General features: G+C 43.3%; 1 protein-coding gene across 2 annotated transcripts in view; it reads left to right on the plus strand.

Annotated features, from left to right (window-relative positions):
• Positions 1-16,004, plus strand: part of LMX1B (LIM homeobox transcription factor 1 beta) — a 97,486-nt gene that overhangs the window by 75,595 nt on the left and 5,887 nt on the right. For both annotated transcript variants that reach the window (XM_030507392.1, XM_030507391.1), the window contains exon 3: positions 13,471-13,703. In XM_030507392.1, the coding sequence (XP_030363252.1) occupies positions 13,471-13,703 (233 nt within the window). The remainder of the gene's footprint in view (positions 1-13,470; positions 13,704-16,004) is intronic.

The following is a 16,004-nucleotide window of genomic DNA, read 5'->3' on the forward strand; positions in this document are numbered from 1 at the left end:
GCTCTGCAGACCCCTCCTTAGGTGTCACCACCCCGCGATGCTGTCATACACCCTTCCTCAGCTTCACCTGCACATTTCTTTAGTCCTTATTCCCTGCTGGAATGGGATGGGCTTCTTGTGCATGATCCCTTGTTGAGGAGGTTGAGCCTAGAAGGAGACATGGGTTTACATATAGTGTCAGCATTGGGGTGGGATGGCAGGAAACTGTCTCTTTCTACTTAAATGCTATAAAAGGGTCCTTTGGGAGTGTAAGAGGGGAAGGTATCCCTGCCTGTGGCAGGGTTGTTGGGACAAACTAGATGATCTTTAAGGTCCTTTCCAACCCAAACCATTCTGTGATTCTGTTTTCCATGAAGGGAGCTCAGTATTGACTCCACATACAGTGTACTTACGTGCTGGTGGAGATTCACCCAGCTGACTCCCACCCACTGATACGAGATATGTGAGGCCCGACCCAGGCCCCCCTGAGGTCACTGGCGGGCCCTGTGTCCCCTCTCCAGGCACTGGCTGTCACTGGGGAGTGCCAGTTCCCTGAATGCATTTCACTCTGTGTTCATGCATGTCTCAGACCAGTGTGTTTTAGGTAAATGCTACTGGTGTGGGGCTGTGTTACTGCGTGGGGCCAGGAAGGTGGCTGTGCATCATTTAGGCATTGCTGTCCCTGCCGGGGGATGGATCTGCCCCCTCAATTAACCTCTTTTAATTGTCTGTATCAGGGAATGGTGTGAATGGAGACAGCATGAACTTGATCACAGGGATCTGCAAGAAGTGAGCTTTTTTTTCCCCTGCCAGTGTTGAACTTTGCAACTGAGAAATCAGGGGCCTGTCAACAACTGATCCATTTCACCTCTAACCATGATCATTTCTTTCTTAGATTTGCATTTATGGGGCCAGGATTTGCATATTTTCTCTGTGTTTAGAAAGTGATTAGTAGGTACTACCATCCAAATAAAGGTGTTAAAGTGTAACGTGAACAAGCAGGTGTAAGAAACCCACACCATTTGTGCATTTATTTGCTTGAGACCTAATCTAACTCTGCTGACAGTAGTAACTGGGCTGGCCCACTCCAGGACACAGGGAAGAGCTGGCACTTTGAGTGAACTGTGTGACAACAATGGGACTATTTTGCTTTCTTCTGATGACTATGAACTCTTTCCAATTCCACATCCAAGAACAACTTTTCCAGGCAGAATCTGTGAATTGCCTGGGCGCTCTTGAGACGTTTGTCCTGAGGTTTGGGCTTTTTGCTGCTATGTATCTGATTACAAGAGGATTTATAAGTGTAGAGACACGTTTCATGACAGAGGTATTGCTGGTGGTTCTCAAACTTATTTTTAATTAAATTCCTAATGTTCTTTCCATTTCATCTTTAATTCTGTAACAACTTTATACTTCTCACACCAAAATCGTCGGTGGAGCATCTCTGACTTAAATATTTGTTGCAGTAAGTAAAGTGATTTTTGATGGAAGAAATAAGTTACAAGAAGGGTCAGTATGAGAATTAAAATTACCTAGAGTGCCTTGCACATCTGTGACTCCAAACATCTATAGACACCAGCAGGATTCTGCTGTCCAAGTCTTCTGGGCTTGTCGTGGTGTGCAGCATTCTGCAGCCATTTAGACTCTGTCAAATCGAAATTCACCTTGTTGCTTCCACAGCACACTGGGGAGAGAAGCCTGACTTTGCAAGTGTTCTGCTCCTGTGGGTAAACTCAGTGCTGAGCCTAGCCGCAGAGCTGCCTCTGGAGATAAAGGTCATACAGCAGAATAGCTTAAAATCCTCTTTCGATTCTAAAGGCAAGCTGGGCTATCCAGGATCCCTGAGGTCTTAAATGTCCCTTGGCCTTCTTTTGACCCTGTATACACCTTACATTCTTCCTTTAATGATTGACACTCAGTGGGTATGTGCCTTCAGGCATAGTGAAGTTGTAGCTGCTTCTTCATCAAAGCAACTGTTTACAGCTGGTTTGAGTTGGATGCCAATAAACAGTATTCTTTTTGTCTCAAAATAAAAAGCAGCTTAAGTCCCTAATGATAAGGATTTTCTGCTTTGTAGAGGAAAAAATCAGCTAGGTTGGGACAGCCAGCCACTCGGCTTAGCAAGTCAGAGTACTTTATACTTCCAGCTAAACTGCTTTTATCTCCTCAAGCGAGTGGGCTATAGATTCTTATCATTGTGGCAGAAGTGATGAGGGTAACATCTTTAGTTGGAAATCATTGGCAACATGTGGAGAAAGCTTAAGATGTTGTCACACTTTAACTTGGTCCTAATCTGTTCAAAGGCAGTTCATACTTTCTAACTGCGCCAGCAGGTAGTGAGAGGGAGTCAAAGACCATCAGGGTAAAATAGCTCTTGCTTTTCTTTGGAGAGTTTATGACTTTCATAAAGCGGGTACAAAGAAACTGCAGCGGTAACTGTTATTGTCTAAATGAAGAGCTTATGTTCACCCAACCATATTTCATTAACTTGTACACCCAAGCTTCTACATTTCCTGCCTGCTTCATGCAGCGCTAGAAGAAAATCTTAAATATTTTAATGCCTATTGTCAGTGAAATGAGAACAAGAGGAATGTGCAGGTCGGTTGTGGCCATCCGATGTGTCCCTCGCGACCGGCAGGTAGCACGTACGAGCCTGTGCTGCAGTGTCGCTTATGGCATTCCCAGGATTTCCAGCACAAGCTGTTTGGTGAAGTGTGACATGTGCTGGTGTGAGATCCAGAAAAAGGAATCATTTTGCTTCCAACAGCAAATTGAGACACTGCTAACAACGCTTTAATGCCAAAGCTGGGGGTTCTGTGAGGGAGTAGAAGATAGGTATAGGACCAAACTCTCAATGGAGCCGAGTGTTTTTAAAGTGTCTTATCTGTAAATGAGGACCTGATGGTGTCAAAGGAGTCCTTCATGTCACTTAGTTGAAGCAAAAAACGACACAGCTTCTTCTCCTGTTTATCTTTAGCAGATGATCTGAAGAACCTCAGAATTACGGGTGAGCAAACGGCATTCCATTTCAGCAAATATTCTGGTTGCAAAGTGCTTTGTCAACTTTGTACGAAGGACAGTACAGCCAGAGCGGGATTTTTTTCCCAGCCAGGTATTCAGCAAAGCACCTAATTTTTTGAAAGATTTATGGAACCCTCAGGAATACCATGGGATATTTCTGTGCTTTTAGAGAACAATTCCAAGCCATACAAATTTTTCGCCAGAAGAAAGGAATGCTGTGCTGATATGATGTAGTGGGGATTTTGTACACTTTCTAATAGGCATCTCTATTTTTTCCTCCCTCTGTGTGTATAATATATATCCACAAAAGTTAAGGAGTATTTTCCAGCTTTGACTGACTTACAAGTTTTCATTTAATTAAAAAAGAAAAAAGTTCTGAAAAAGTTAATAAAATGTTTAGACAAACCTTTCAGTCCTGTGAGCTTAAGGGAATAATCCTCTTTGCATGCCTAATAATGTTGTTGGTGTCTAATGGGATTTCATTTTCACACATGTGGAAGTGTCCTGCATGATATATGTTTAACTGCTGGGATAACTTAAAACCTGTGCTAATGTTCCAGGAAGAGGAGGGTCTGGGTATGCTATAGGGCCTTGCCTATTGCTAAATCTTTTTGTATGGGTTTAGAGGGTTAGTTTACCAAAGCCTGAATACAAACACAGATGCTGATACTAAGTCTTTAGGACTCTAACAACCATATTTGGCCTTAGAGAAGCTAGGGAATTTTGGTAGTTTTCTGTTAACCTAAAAATGCAGTTTATAGAGCAACTCCAGTAACTGTCTATACTGGAATAACCAGGCTGGTCTGTTTGTTAATGTAAAGAAGATGAATCAGATGCTTGGAGTTTTCAAGAAAGCCTGTATTAAAAGAGCTATTTATTTTCGATCATGAGATTAATAATAAGTAATTGACATGATGTTAATAAGCGTGACTCCACATTACAAGAATAAATTATCATCCTTAGACGTTGCAGGACACACCTTTAGTTGCCAGAGTTTTGGGACTTTGTTCATTTTGTAGTGTTGCATTTCCTTTTTCAGTGGTCCTTTTTACAGTTTCTCCCAGCGCTCTGTCCTGGGTAAGACTCCTCTGTCTTATCAGAAGAACAAAGTTTGTGAAAGAAGGACAGTAAAGAGAAACTATGCGAGATGATTGGGGGAGGAAAAATTCATTCCTTAAAGGTCAGGCTAATAGAGCATGATTTAGAGCAGAATATAGCAGGGACTTTTGTAAGACAAGCAGCAACTTTTCATGCTCAGATGGGGATTCTTGGGTTAAATTGCTATCTTTGAGTTCTGAACTTGGAAAGGTATTAAAGTGGAATTAAACCTTTACACAATCCGGCTCTTGTGTCATTCAGGATTTTTTTGGGTTCTGTTTAATTGTACATCCCAGCAGGGTTCTGAGTGACTGGTGCTCTAAAGAAATGAGGGGTAGGGTTAAGTCTGCAGCCCACTGCTCTCTGCTAATCCTTCTTGTTCCTTGAAGAAGGATTTACTTTTGCTGCCAGCTTGTGAAAGACTTTCCTCCTCCCGAAGAGATTGTTGTGGCTTTCCTGGGGAGGTGTGGTTGCTATAGCAGGGAGTCACGCCTGGGTATTCTCTCAAACCCTACTGAGAATGGGCCAAAAAAGAGCCGAAGAAGAGTAAAACTGGGGATTAAAAAATGGAACAATGGGAGACAGGAAGATAGGAGTGGGAACAAATGGGAATTACAGCACCAAAAATAATGCAAAGTGACAAAAAGAGGAAATAGAAAAATAATAGCTGACAGTTGGACTGAAAAGAGAAACACTACAAAAGAACAATTTATTTTCAGCAGGCAAAGAACATAAAAGGGCATCTGGGAAATAAGACACAGGCCTGTGTTGAGGGCTTTTTTGGTTCTTTACTGTATTGCAAACATATATGCACCAAGTATACAAAACAGCCTCCATAGCCTGTTCTTACTTCCACCTTTGCCACAGCCCGTTTATTCAAAACAAAATCTTCTCGGGTTTTAACGGTGTGTGCACTTATTTGCTGTTAAATTATATTTCTAATTGTGTCTGTTCCTAGGGACTAAGTCTAGGGCAGTTCTGGGCTTTTCATACAAATATTGACATGTAGATCAATAACAGAAGAAAAGATCCAACTCTGCTCAAATTCTGTTCTTGAATGCTTTCCAAATAAATAACTGCCTCCAGGACGATGCCAGTGGGCTCCTGGGTTTGCTGCTGCTTACTGGAGACAAATTCTTGAGCTCTTACCATGGCAATGCCCCTGCCATAAGTACCTGCCTCTGCCTGGGTGCTGTGGGAGCAGGGGCTGTGCCTCCCCCTCACCTCACAGTGCTTGTGTCCCTATGCCGTGTTCACCAGCTCATCGTGTACCTTTAGGATGATGTTTAGATGCTGTGTTTTGCTCTGAGACCCCTTTGCTCTACAGTTCAAATGCAGCCTGATTTTTGCAAAGACTTTGAGCATTTTCATCTCTGAAAGGAGCAGAAATTTTCATTGTTTAAAGTTTGTCACATTACAAATAAAATCTAAAAAGAAGCCAGTCCCACATCTAACAGCAAATCTCTCTGAATGCCTTTCCTGCACCCTACTGCTTTATATATAGGGGAGGCAGAGAGATGTAACAGATGAAACATTTTGTTTATGAAGTGTCTATGTTTTGTTTTATTTCACATGTTTTTGCAATATAGATAACAGATTACACCACAGAGCTTTCATTGCCTTGTGCTATAAAGATACTATAAAGCCTTTCTGGGTATTAATAATAGATTGTGTTGATGAGTTTGGAGAAGCTGGCAATAGACCCCCCACTGTAAGGACATTAACACCACAGGACTAAGGTATCTTTCCCTTGCAAATCAGTTGCTAAATTGGCTGTGCTGATGGGTTTGGGCACAGGCTCTTGTATAGCATCAGAGCAGCAGGCACAGGAAGTTATTTTGTTTTATACTGGCAAATAACGTTTCTTCCTCTTAATGTTCTTAGTTGAGAGGAAAGGCCCTGTGTAAATTCTTTCCCTAAGTCATTCTTGCCAGCCGAGAAATAACTTAGAAATTACATTTGAATTGCTTTGACACACGATTATTTTTTCCTGTAAAAGTGAAGGCCGGGGCAGTGAATCACCGACAGTACAATTTCCCTGCTTTAGAGGGCCTTTAGGGTGAATTTTCATATAAAAATTATATTAGAAGAATTTCCCTGTGTTGTTGGCGATGTAAATTCAAAGGCAAACTGTAAATTCAGTGTGCCACTTAGTGAACAAGAAGGATAAGACGTCTCATCAGACCAGTGCCTATCCAGTGTGCTGCTGCAGACAGGAGGTCGTTGCACCGAGCTGGGTGATGAAATAAGGCCCCAGCTCCATGCAGGGCACAAGCCATTCCACCCACTGGAAGTCAGGTTGTACAGGTGGGAAATAAAGATGGATTTAGTTTAATATGTGTAAATAACTAAATAAAAATCCAAAGGAAGAAAAATGAAAACATTGGGTTTTGGTAATGACCTCGCTCAGCAGAGCTGCAGCAGAAGTACAAACTCCCCAACACGTACTGTGCTTTTATAGCACTTCAGTATCATTTGAAGCAGTACAGAAAGCACAACAGCAGAAGCCTCTTCAGCCTTTTTTAAACTCGTAGACAAAAATAACATTGTTTCCCAAATGTTTGCACTGCCTAAAAATATAATTCTAACGAAATCTTCATATTTTGTTAATGCATTAGGCTTCTTAATTGCAGCCCTGGCTTTATCAATTCAATTGGCGCCCTTAACTTTTATAACAGTTTCTATTCTACAGAACAGATTAGGAGAAAATTGCAGCCATAATCTGTACAGTGCAATTGCCGTGCTATAAAGAGGAATGGGAGTAGCTGAGAAGAGCAATTGGATTCCCAAAGGTGGAGCACAGTAGAGCAATATCAGTGACTTTGTAAATGAAAAATTGTTTTAATTCCCTTCTAACAGCAATAATTCGATTCTTCATAAATTTTTCCATCAAAGTGTTGTAAGGAAAAATGCTATAAAATAGAATTGCGTGGCAGTGATGGAAGACAGTTGAACAAAGGGGTCAATTAGGGGATGAAAATTAAGCAAAGAGAGGAATCCGTTCTGTCACATTTTGCTTGAAGCGAGAAACTCCTCTGCACTTTACATTTTATGTTTTACTTTATAGTTAAGGAAGATGTAACTTTTCAGGTCGTTCTGGCCCCACTTGAGCGAGTTAGGTTAGGATGGCAGCTTTGAACTCTGTGTGTCTTTATGCATGTTGGCGAATCCATTTATTGGGTCCTTTCCATTTGTCTCGGCATCATGGTCCTGATCCCAGAACTGCCATTGTGCAGAGCTTTGTTGTGGCCACTAAATGCTTGGCCTGCCCTTGGAAGGAATTTTGGGATGCCTCAGCTGCAGGAGCTGGGGTTGGGGACTGGGTGATGGGGAGTCCTGTGCCTGGTGGCCTGAGGACCTCTCGAGAAGGTCATGACCATGTGAGGGGTCAGCTGTGCCATTCCCCTGACAAAGACCCCCCCAGCAGAGCAGGCGGCATCTGAGTCCTGTCCCGGTGTGCTGGGAGGGAGCTGGGAATGGCTGGTCTGCATGAAGGTCCCTCTGGACCAGTCCTTGCTGGTGGAGCAGCTGCAGGGAACCTGCGGGTCCTGAGCTCTGCTCAATGAGGGGACACCAGCTCGCTGCCCGCATATTGCTTCTTTCCTTTGTTAAAGAGAGAAGATGAACACAGGGCAGGAGGCTTTTGGTAGCTGTCATTCCTGTTGCAGTAGAGGCTGGTGATGGTGGCACATAGGTATGCACAGCACCGCCGTCCCTGCCACACGGTCTAAAGTTAATGAACCAAATCCTGTTCCTATTGAGGCAAATGGGACTTTTCCCTCTTATTCCATTGGGAGGGAATTCAAAAGAAGGGTAGTGTTTTTATGGATATGGTTGTGACTTAAGCCATCATGCAGGTATGACCATCCTGTGATACTGCCTAGGGCCCATGTTTGGTGGTTCCATCTTTCGTGTACAGAGCAGTTACCTGAGCTTGTGGCTCTGACCGTGTCCACGGTCAAACTCCCACCTGCCTCAGAGCAAGACTTCACTTAGCATGGGATAACATGTGGTCTCTATCATCATTTGATCCATTAGGTTGCCTTTGCATGGACCTTGTGAAGATACAGTGAAATGTTCACAGGAAAAGCATCTCAGTGCCCAGATGAGCTACATTTTAATCTGTGAATCCAAACCCACATTGTGAAGCGCAGTTTTAAACACAAGCTTTCACCAGTAGCTGGTGTTCTCACTACAGCACCTGTGGATAGAGGGTTAATAAATACTTTCTTCAGTTCTCCCTGAAGAAGAAAAAGGTTTCTTTGTTTTAGTTTCTCTCTAAATATTACTTTTTCTTTTCTAGTAACTTTTAATTTTTGCACGTTTTATTACCACTCGGTGAAAGGGAATTAGCTTTCTTTTAGTGAAGTTTGAGCTGTGAAATCAGCTTTAATAAACTATGTAATTATTTTTTCTGCAGGGAAAATATTTGAAATGGATTGTTTCTTTTTTTAGGGTTCCTTTTCTTTCAAATCATAAAATTATAATATTTCTGTTTTGCTTTAGCGCACTCGAGATGTTTTGAATGTTCAGAATTCAGTGTAACCAAGCAACAGTTTTTCATAAGGACCCATGAGCTGTGTGACACTACAAAAATGTCCAAGTCCTGTGCTGGATAAACCCTGTGCATAGTGTTTTCCCCCTTCAGTGTTAGCTAAAGAAGGCAGAAGTACAAAAAATTCTCCCTAAGAAAGAGTCATTCATTAGTAATTTAATTTCTTCTCTTAATACAACTCAGTTGTATGAAAAGCATAATATATTTTGCTTCAGCTCTAACATATTTTGTACTATACAAGTGCAAAGCGAACTCCCAGTTGGCTATATAGGCATGATAGGGCTGTTATATACAGGCTATTATCAGGAAGAAAAGCTTCAGAGCTGCAGACTATACCTACAATATTTACAAAAGCTTGTGACCACCATCTTTGCATATTTATTAAATAAAGAAGAGCCAGGTATCTGCTGCGGTTTCTTGCAACACATAACGTCAGGATAACACAGAAGGGAAAATGATTTAATGTCTCTGATAGGTAGACAGCAGCATCTGTCCTCTTGCATATATCAAACACAGCTTAATAACTTCCTATTTACTGCTTCACGGCAGAGGTCCAGTAAATAAACAACCTGACTGAATTAGTCTGTTTTTATACCTCAGTCCTGTATAACAAACCTCTTGAACCACACTTAATATGAACAGCAAATTTCGCACTGCACATGGAGATCTCTCAGCACAGATTAAATTAGTTATAATAAAACAATTAAAATCTATTTGCCCACGGACAGGAGGAAATGAAGGACCTGGGTGAGCAATAGCAAGGTAAAGGGTGGGTTGTCAGGACATCAGAAGAGCAAACAGCAGAGCCGTGATTCTCTGGAGCAGAGCAGGGTCAAACTTACTGCAAGATAACTACGCGAGAGATAATAAATCAGTAGCACGTATTAAGCACCAGATGGTTGTGCCCATGCAGGAAGGCATGGTGGATCATGTAACTGTGGTTGTTTCTAAGGATTACTGATTCAGCCTGACTTCACAGGGATAACCTAACAAATAAAATCTTTATGGCCTCTTCCGCTGGTGAACATTTTCATCTACTGTTTAAAGACGGGGCCACATGTCTTAGCATTTTCATTGCCCCTGATATCTATGCAAAATTAATTTGTTGAGTTCACCCAGTTTTAGCTGGTGAAGAGTTTTTGACTCCCTAGTACTGTAAAGTTGCTTTACAGCATTTATTGCAAATACTCAGATGGACAGGCGGGCCATTGTTCCAAGCTTTAGCTCAGCTGAATCCCCAAGTGTTCCACGCATAGAGGCAAACATACTTAAAAACTCCTAAACCTATTGAGTTGTCTTTCAGAATTGTCCAGGCAACAGAATTTATTTATAAAACTCTTGCAATCGTTGATTCAAAACAAGGTTTTCTTGTTCTGCTTTTCTCCTTTGTCCTCTTTGAACAATTTTCTTTGGAATGTTTTCGTTGTGCTTAGGAGTCGGAGATTTCCTGGGGCTTCTAATAAAGGCATTTGATTTCCACTCTCCACATACTTTAACAAGTCCAAGGATTTTGAGGTTTGACATTAACTTAAGAGAGCTGGAGATAATCAGCCATGGGCGTAAAAAGCCAGAGTTATGCAAATTATCTGTAAAATGTATAGAAAGCAAAAGAACTATTTCTTTAAATGTGGTTGGTGTGGGACAGAGGCTTTGTCTCGGCACAGAATATCTGCATGCTCCCCTTCAAATTTATGGCTGCGATTGAAACCTGTAAAGGGGTGATCTGTAAAGTATTCCTGCTATCCTACACTTCCCAACAGGTTTATTACCATTCGTTTATAAAATGAACAGTCTAATGAGCAGTGTTTTAGATCACAGATATCAAAGTCTGGTCATTTGTCAAGATTAGTTTCCTGTTGTGAGATTGCCTTGTGCAAAAAAAGAAGTGCATATCCTTGGCTTACTCTCTGGGAGCTGAAAAAATACCCATAAACACTTTATAAGATAGATTTAATGAAGATTTTATAATCTCAGAATCCCATCCAACACGGTGCACTATATGTGTGTGTATTTGTGTGTGTGTTATAATGCAGGGAGTATCTGAATACAGAGCAAGGAATTTTCTTACGTTGACAACAGACAAATTAAAGGTAGGAAGTTCATGCAGTATTGTCAGGCCAATTTAATGTTAATTTGAACGAGTTAATACTACATTGACAACGATGTAATTCGTTATAACTAAAAGACTACCTTTGGAAACGGTGCTGAAAGCCCCGTCTTGGTGGAAATAGTCAATTGCCAGTAAATGACACAAAATATTTCTGTTCATGCGTTAGACGCGTCTTATTTTGAAGAAAAAGACAAAAACCAGTCAGTGAAGCAGTGTGACAGTGAAGGGGCTCCTCAGGTGAGCAAGACACTCCGTAGCACAAGGCTGAGAAGAGAGGAGGCTGGTTTTGTGTCCCAGTTAGATGGAATGTGAAGGGGGGGATATGTTTTCCTACTTAGAATTATCTGTAAACCGTGTGACGTTCGTGTTTTCACTTTCACTGCGTCTATTTTGCGGTTTGCTTGGAAGAAGCCCTGCGGCCGCCGCAGCCCTGCCCGGGGGGATGCGCCCATCACCGCAGCGCCGCTCCCGCTCGCTTCGGGCCGCGCACCGGCCCCTCAGGCGCCAGCCTCATCCCGAGGGAGGCTCCCCCCGTTCTCACCTCGCTGGATGGGGTGGGGAGGTGGGAACCTGCCCGCTGCCAGGCCGGGGGAGCGGGTCTCCGGTGCGTCCGCGGTGTCTCCTCTCGAGGCAGACCCCGGCGCGCAGCAGTTTGGCCCGATCGCAGCGCTGTCGCGACAGAATCCGCAGTTTCCTTTCCCCGGTCGCTCAGACGAGCAGCACCGACCTGAAACGCCGCCGCTTCCCCCGCTCCGGCCGCGGCCCTCGGAGCGGGACCCGCACGTCGGGTCCGTCCCGTCCTTGCCGGCAGCGAGCGGGTGTCACCCGGCGCGGCGGTGTGAATGAGCCGGTGCCTTCACACCAGGTCTGCTAATCTGCGGAGTCCTTAAGCGCGCTCCATCATAACAACAGGCTTCAGACAAAAGATACAAGCTTAATTAAACTGAGTCAAATCGGTTTAAGCAGTTAAATAGAAACAACTTTTTAAAGTGCTTAAAATCTGTTTGCTCTTTTTTTTCTTCCCCCCTTCCCCTTTGTGCTTTAATCCTTTCAGATATGTTACTGTGTATAGATAAAAATATTTCCTGCTTAGGAATTTGCTAGCTAAAGCATTGTAAGAAAAACCTTGCAGACAAGCCCTTATGAAATAAGATGGCCTATTCACTAGCAACGCCTGTGGGTCCTGCATGGCATCAGTGTCCCTTTAATAGATTTAATTCGTTATGTAGCCAGAAAAGAGCTGCTCAGTCCACCTTGCATGGCTTGTACAGTGCTCGGCTGTTACCTCATGGCTGTGGCCGTGCAGAGGTACGCACCGAGCCTGCAAGGTTAATAGTGTAGATCTCTTTTATTAGATCAGAAGATACAGATGGGGAAACGCCACAAGTTCCTGGGCTCTGAGCCTTCCTTTGGATGCCATGTGTAAATGGATTTACATTTTCCTCTCCCTCCTGCCCGTTCTGTGACTCCATCGCTTGCTGAGGAGCTAGTGACTGCCATTTTGCTGTACTCCTCAGCTCAGACAAAATGGAGGCTTTGGAGGAATCAGGAACTGCCACAGCCTGTGCCTTCTAAAATTGAAGATAATTGCCTTTTTTATAAAAGGTGATAATTTTAAGGATGAAAAAACCCATCAGCATACCCCATCCCAAAAGGCAGAATCTCCTTTCTTTCCCTGTGAACACATGGGTGCAGTTGTGTTAATTTCATTGCCAAAATGTAAATGTTAATGCACCTTGCACTTTGGTATATTGCTATACTGAATTTCAAATCACCAAATCCACTGTGTGATACAGGGACGTAACTTTGCTATTCATCTTTATTTGAAGCATCCCTCTTCCTAAAAGCTCACTTAGGGAGATTCCCAGTTGCCATTAGAAAAGCAAAATAAAATTAATCTGAATCATCCTAACTTTATCTTAGAAAATTAATGATGGAAGAAGAGGGGATTTACAAAGGTTAAATAAGAACTAGCCTTGAATAGTGTATATTCTAGAGCCTGTGATTACAGTGGTAATTTAGCAGATTGTATCACTGCCTATCTCTGCCAAAGGATGTTTCACACCATTTAAAATGCACAGTGCTCCCTTCAGAGACAGGTTGTTCTGGAATAACTCAACATCCAAGGAAAAGCCATGTTATTTCACTCCTGACTTTATCAATTGCATGTGTGCGATTGCACGTGTGCGCGCCTCGTCTTCTCCTCAGCAATCGCACTGAGGGTTTGTGCTTGTTTCTGTGTTCGTTTATCAGCCTCCTCAGAGACAGACAATACCAAAAATGGAAAGTCATGAAATCTGTTCAGAATAGGGTTTAAGTGCTGAAACAACAGAGCCTATATAAAGCAAAGTGTGAATTGGCCCTTCCTCTAAAAGATGAATTAAATTTGGTTTTGAACAAGTTATCCCCACTCTGAGAGCTCCTTTTTGTTTCTCATTTTGAAGAGGAACCAAACAGTGAGATAAGGACAAATCTTAATATTTTTTTTATCCAGCAAAGGTGATTTGGGAATCTTAAGACCAGAGGGATTGGGATTTGAATAAATTGCATGCCTGTGGTGTTTCCAAGACTAAGGATGCAAGTCTAGCAGTGTGCAAAAGCATGAGCCAAACCGATCTGCAGTTGAATTAGAGAATTTACTGTGTTTGAATTCATGCGGTGTATGCTCTGACGTTCCCTTTGACTTTGCTGCCTCTCTTTCTCACAGGCTGTTTGCTGCTAAGTGCAGTGGCTGCATGGAAAAGATCGCCCCAACAGAATTCGTGATGAGAGCCCTGGAGTGTGTTTACCACTTAAGCTGCTTCTGCTGCTGCGTCTGTGAACGACAGCTGAGGAAAGGGGACGAGTTTGTTCTTAAGGAAGGGCAGTTGCTCTGCAAAAGTGACTATGAAAAAGAGAAAGACTTGTTGAGCTCGGTCAGCCCAGACGACTCAGACTCAGGTGAGCTTTTCCTAACACCTGCTCCGACTGGAAAAGCCGCAAGGGTTTGTAGAGCTTTCTTATAGAAACATATATCCATTTGCACATCTACTTTATCTATATATACATGCAAATTAGCAGCACAGCTAAAAAAATCCCTGCTTGCAGTCTGTTCTCCCTAGCTTGATTCCCTCCCCGAACTTGCTGCTTAGTAAAGGACAAAAACATTTTGCTTTTGTCAAGTATTTTTCTGTAAGATCCCAAAATGTGAATCAGCCTGACTTCAGTTACCTGAGGTCTCGTTCAAATGTGCTGTTTTCCATAGGCATTCTTCCACCCACTTAACATAGCTTTCAGGGGATGTTCTGCACATACACTTTGGCACTGAGCTAGGAAAGCGGGCAAAGTAGTAAAAGAATTTTCAAGAGTATTTTCTCTGCTAATCACAAATGGTAACTTCAAGAGACACTATAAGTACAACACAAGTACTAGGAAAATCTGAAAGAAACCAAGAAGTGGGTTTGTTGGGCAGCAATAGTATGTGCAGTGCAGGAAGCCAGGGCAGCTGCCTGCTTTGGCGTGTGAGCTCCTGTTAAGGCAGGCAAGGGGGCTCACCTAAAAGAAAAATATAAAGCAATAACCTGAGTGAGGATTTTAGGGGAGTCGATCTCTGGATGCTTTCAAGCCAGCTATGCTTGGCTTTCCCGATTCCCGTCCCAGCTTCTCCCTGGCAGTGTGTCTCTTCTGCGCTATTAAGGCTCTAGTTTCCGATCCTCTCTGTTGCCTACCTCTTGCTTTGTGTCTGAACTCTAGTCTGGTGTCAGCCTAGGAGATCGCCTCTGTGTTGACCCAGGGATAGCTGCACTATGGTTCGTATGCTACGTGCAGTACAGAAGTCAGGCATGCAAAGTTTGCCTGCTACAGCTCTCCAGAGTGTCCTGGAGGTCCTGCACTGTTCCTGATGAATGCAAACTGTTTAGGATCAAGGGATGTCAAGCTTGATATCTTACTAAAATGGTCTACTACGAATCTGTAGAGTGACCTCTTTCTTCAGAGGGACCTGGGCTTTGAATGGTGTGATTGCAAGAGTCTGCACACTTAGCGTGGGAGCTAAGGCAGAGGGTCACCATACTGTGACCAGAGCTTTTACCTTGTCCTAAGGAAGACAGTGGAGCCCTCATACCTGATTGCAGCTGATGGGTGTCTTCCCCGAATTCTTCGCTGTGATGGAGAGACAGATGCTTCCTTTTCTCCATGTGTTTCCTAGGGAAAGTTTTAAAACAGAGCGAGCAAAATCCGTTTGCTGTCTATCCAGGGCTAAGAACACAGTAGTGCGCTGGACAGATAGTTTACACGCTGGGCTCAGGTTCTCCAGTTCAAATCCCAGGGATCTAGCAGTGGTTACAGTGAGGACTGGCTTTCAGATCACAGGCAGTTGCAGGAGAGATGGGATGCCTCCTTCCCATTGCCATATATGCTCAAGGAGACTGGAAAACTGCTGCCAGCGTGCCCTGGCTGATCCCCAAACTAGAGACAGCGTGTACACAAATTGCTGCCAGCAATCATAATTGTGCACTTGTTTCCCAAGAAAATGTCTAAGAAAATCAACAATTACCATTCCATTAAGTGAACAAATGACATGAATGTTTGCCTCTGGTTGATGGGAAAATGCATTATTCTAATTTAGGTAAGAGCAGTAATTATCTTAATCTCTAATCTGAGAGCCATATTCTCCACACTGCTGAAATTTGTATTTTGATGTCAGGAATGCTGCAAGACAAAGGTCACTGCTGACTCGGCAGGACGCGCGGGACCGGAGCCTTTCTTGGAGCAGCGTGTTATTTATTGCCATACTGTATTTGCAGGGCCTTCAGTGCTCTGCTCTGTAAATCTCACGTCACAAGGTTTGGGCTCTTTGTGAATTTGCCCCCGGCCTGTGAGTTTCCTACTTGCCCTTCAGCGTGTCGCGCTCATCACCAGCCTCAACATCCTGCTCTCAGCCTGTGTCCAGACAAAGCTCCTTTGAGAAGCTGCATGTGCGGGGCTGTCCCCATGCTGCAGCAATGGGATGGGGGTCCTTCTCCCTTGCCTTCCTTCCTCATCGTGCTGGCATGGGTGGCTGTGTTGGAGATCTGCTTTGGGCTCTCCTTCAGGACACGTTTTCTATTTTGCGATCAGCAGCAAGCTACCACAGTGGGACAAAACGACCTTGGTTTCAATTTCATTTCCCCTTGGCACAAGGGGTAGTTTCTTACTCCTGGAGATGCTTCCCCCCCCATTATTCTCTGTTAGCCAAACCCAAACCTGAAAAACAAGTTGACA

Source organism: Strigops habroptila, chromosome 15 (assembly GCF_004027225.2).
Source record: "Strigops habroptila isolate Jane chromosome 15, bStrHab1.2.pri, whole genome shotgun sequence".
Taxonomy (NCBI): Eukaryota; Metazoa; Chordata; class Aves; order Psittaciformes; family Psittacidae; genus Strigops; species Strigops habroptila.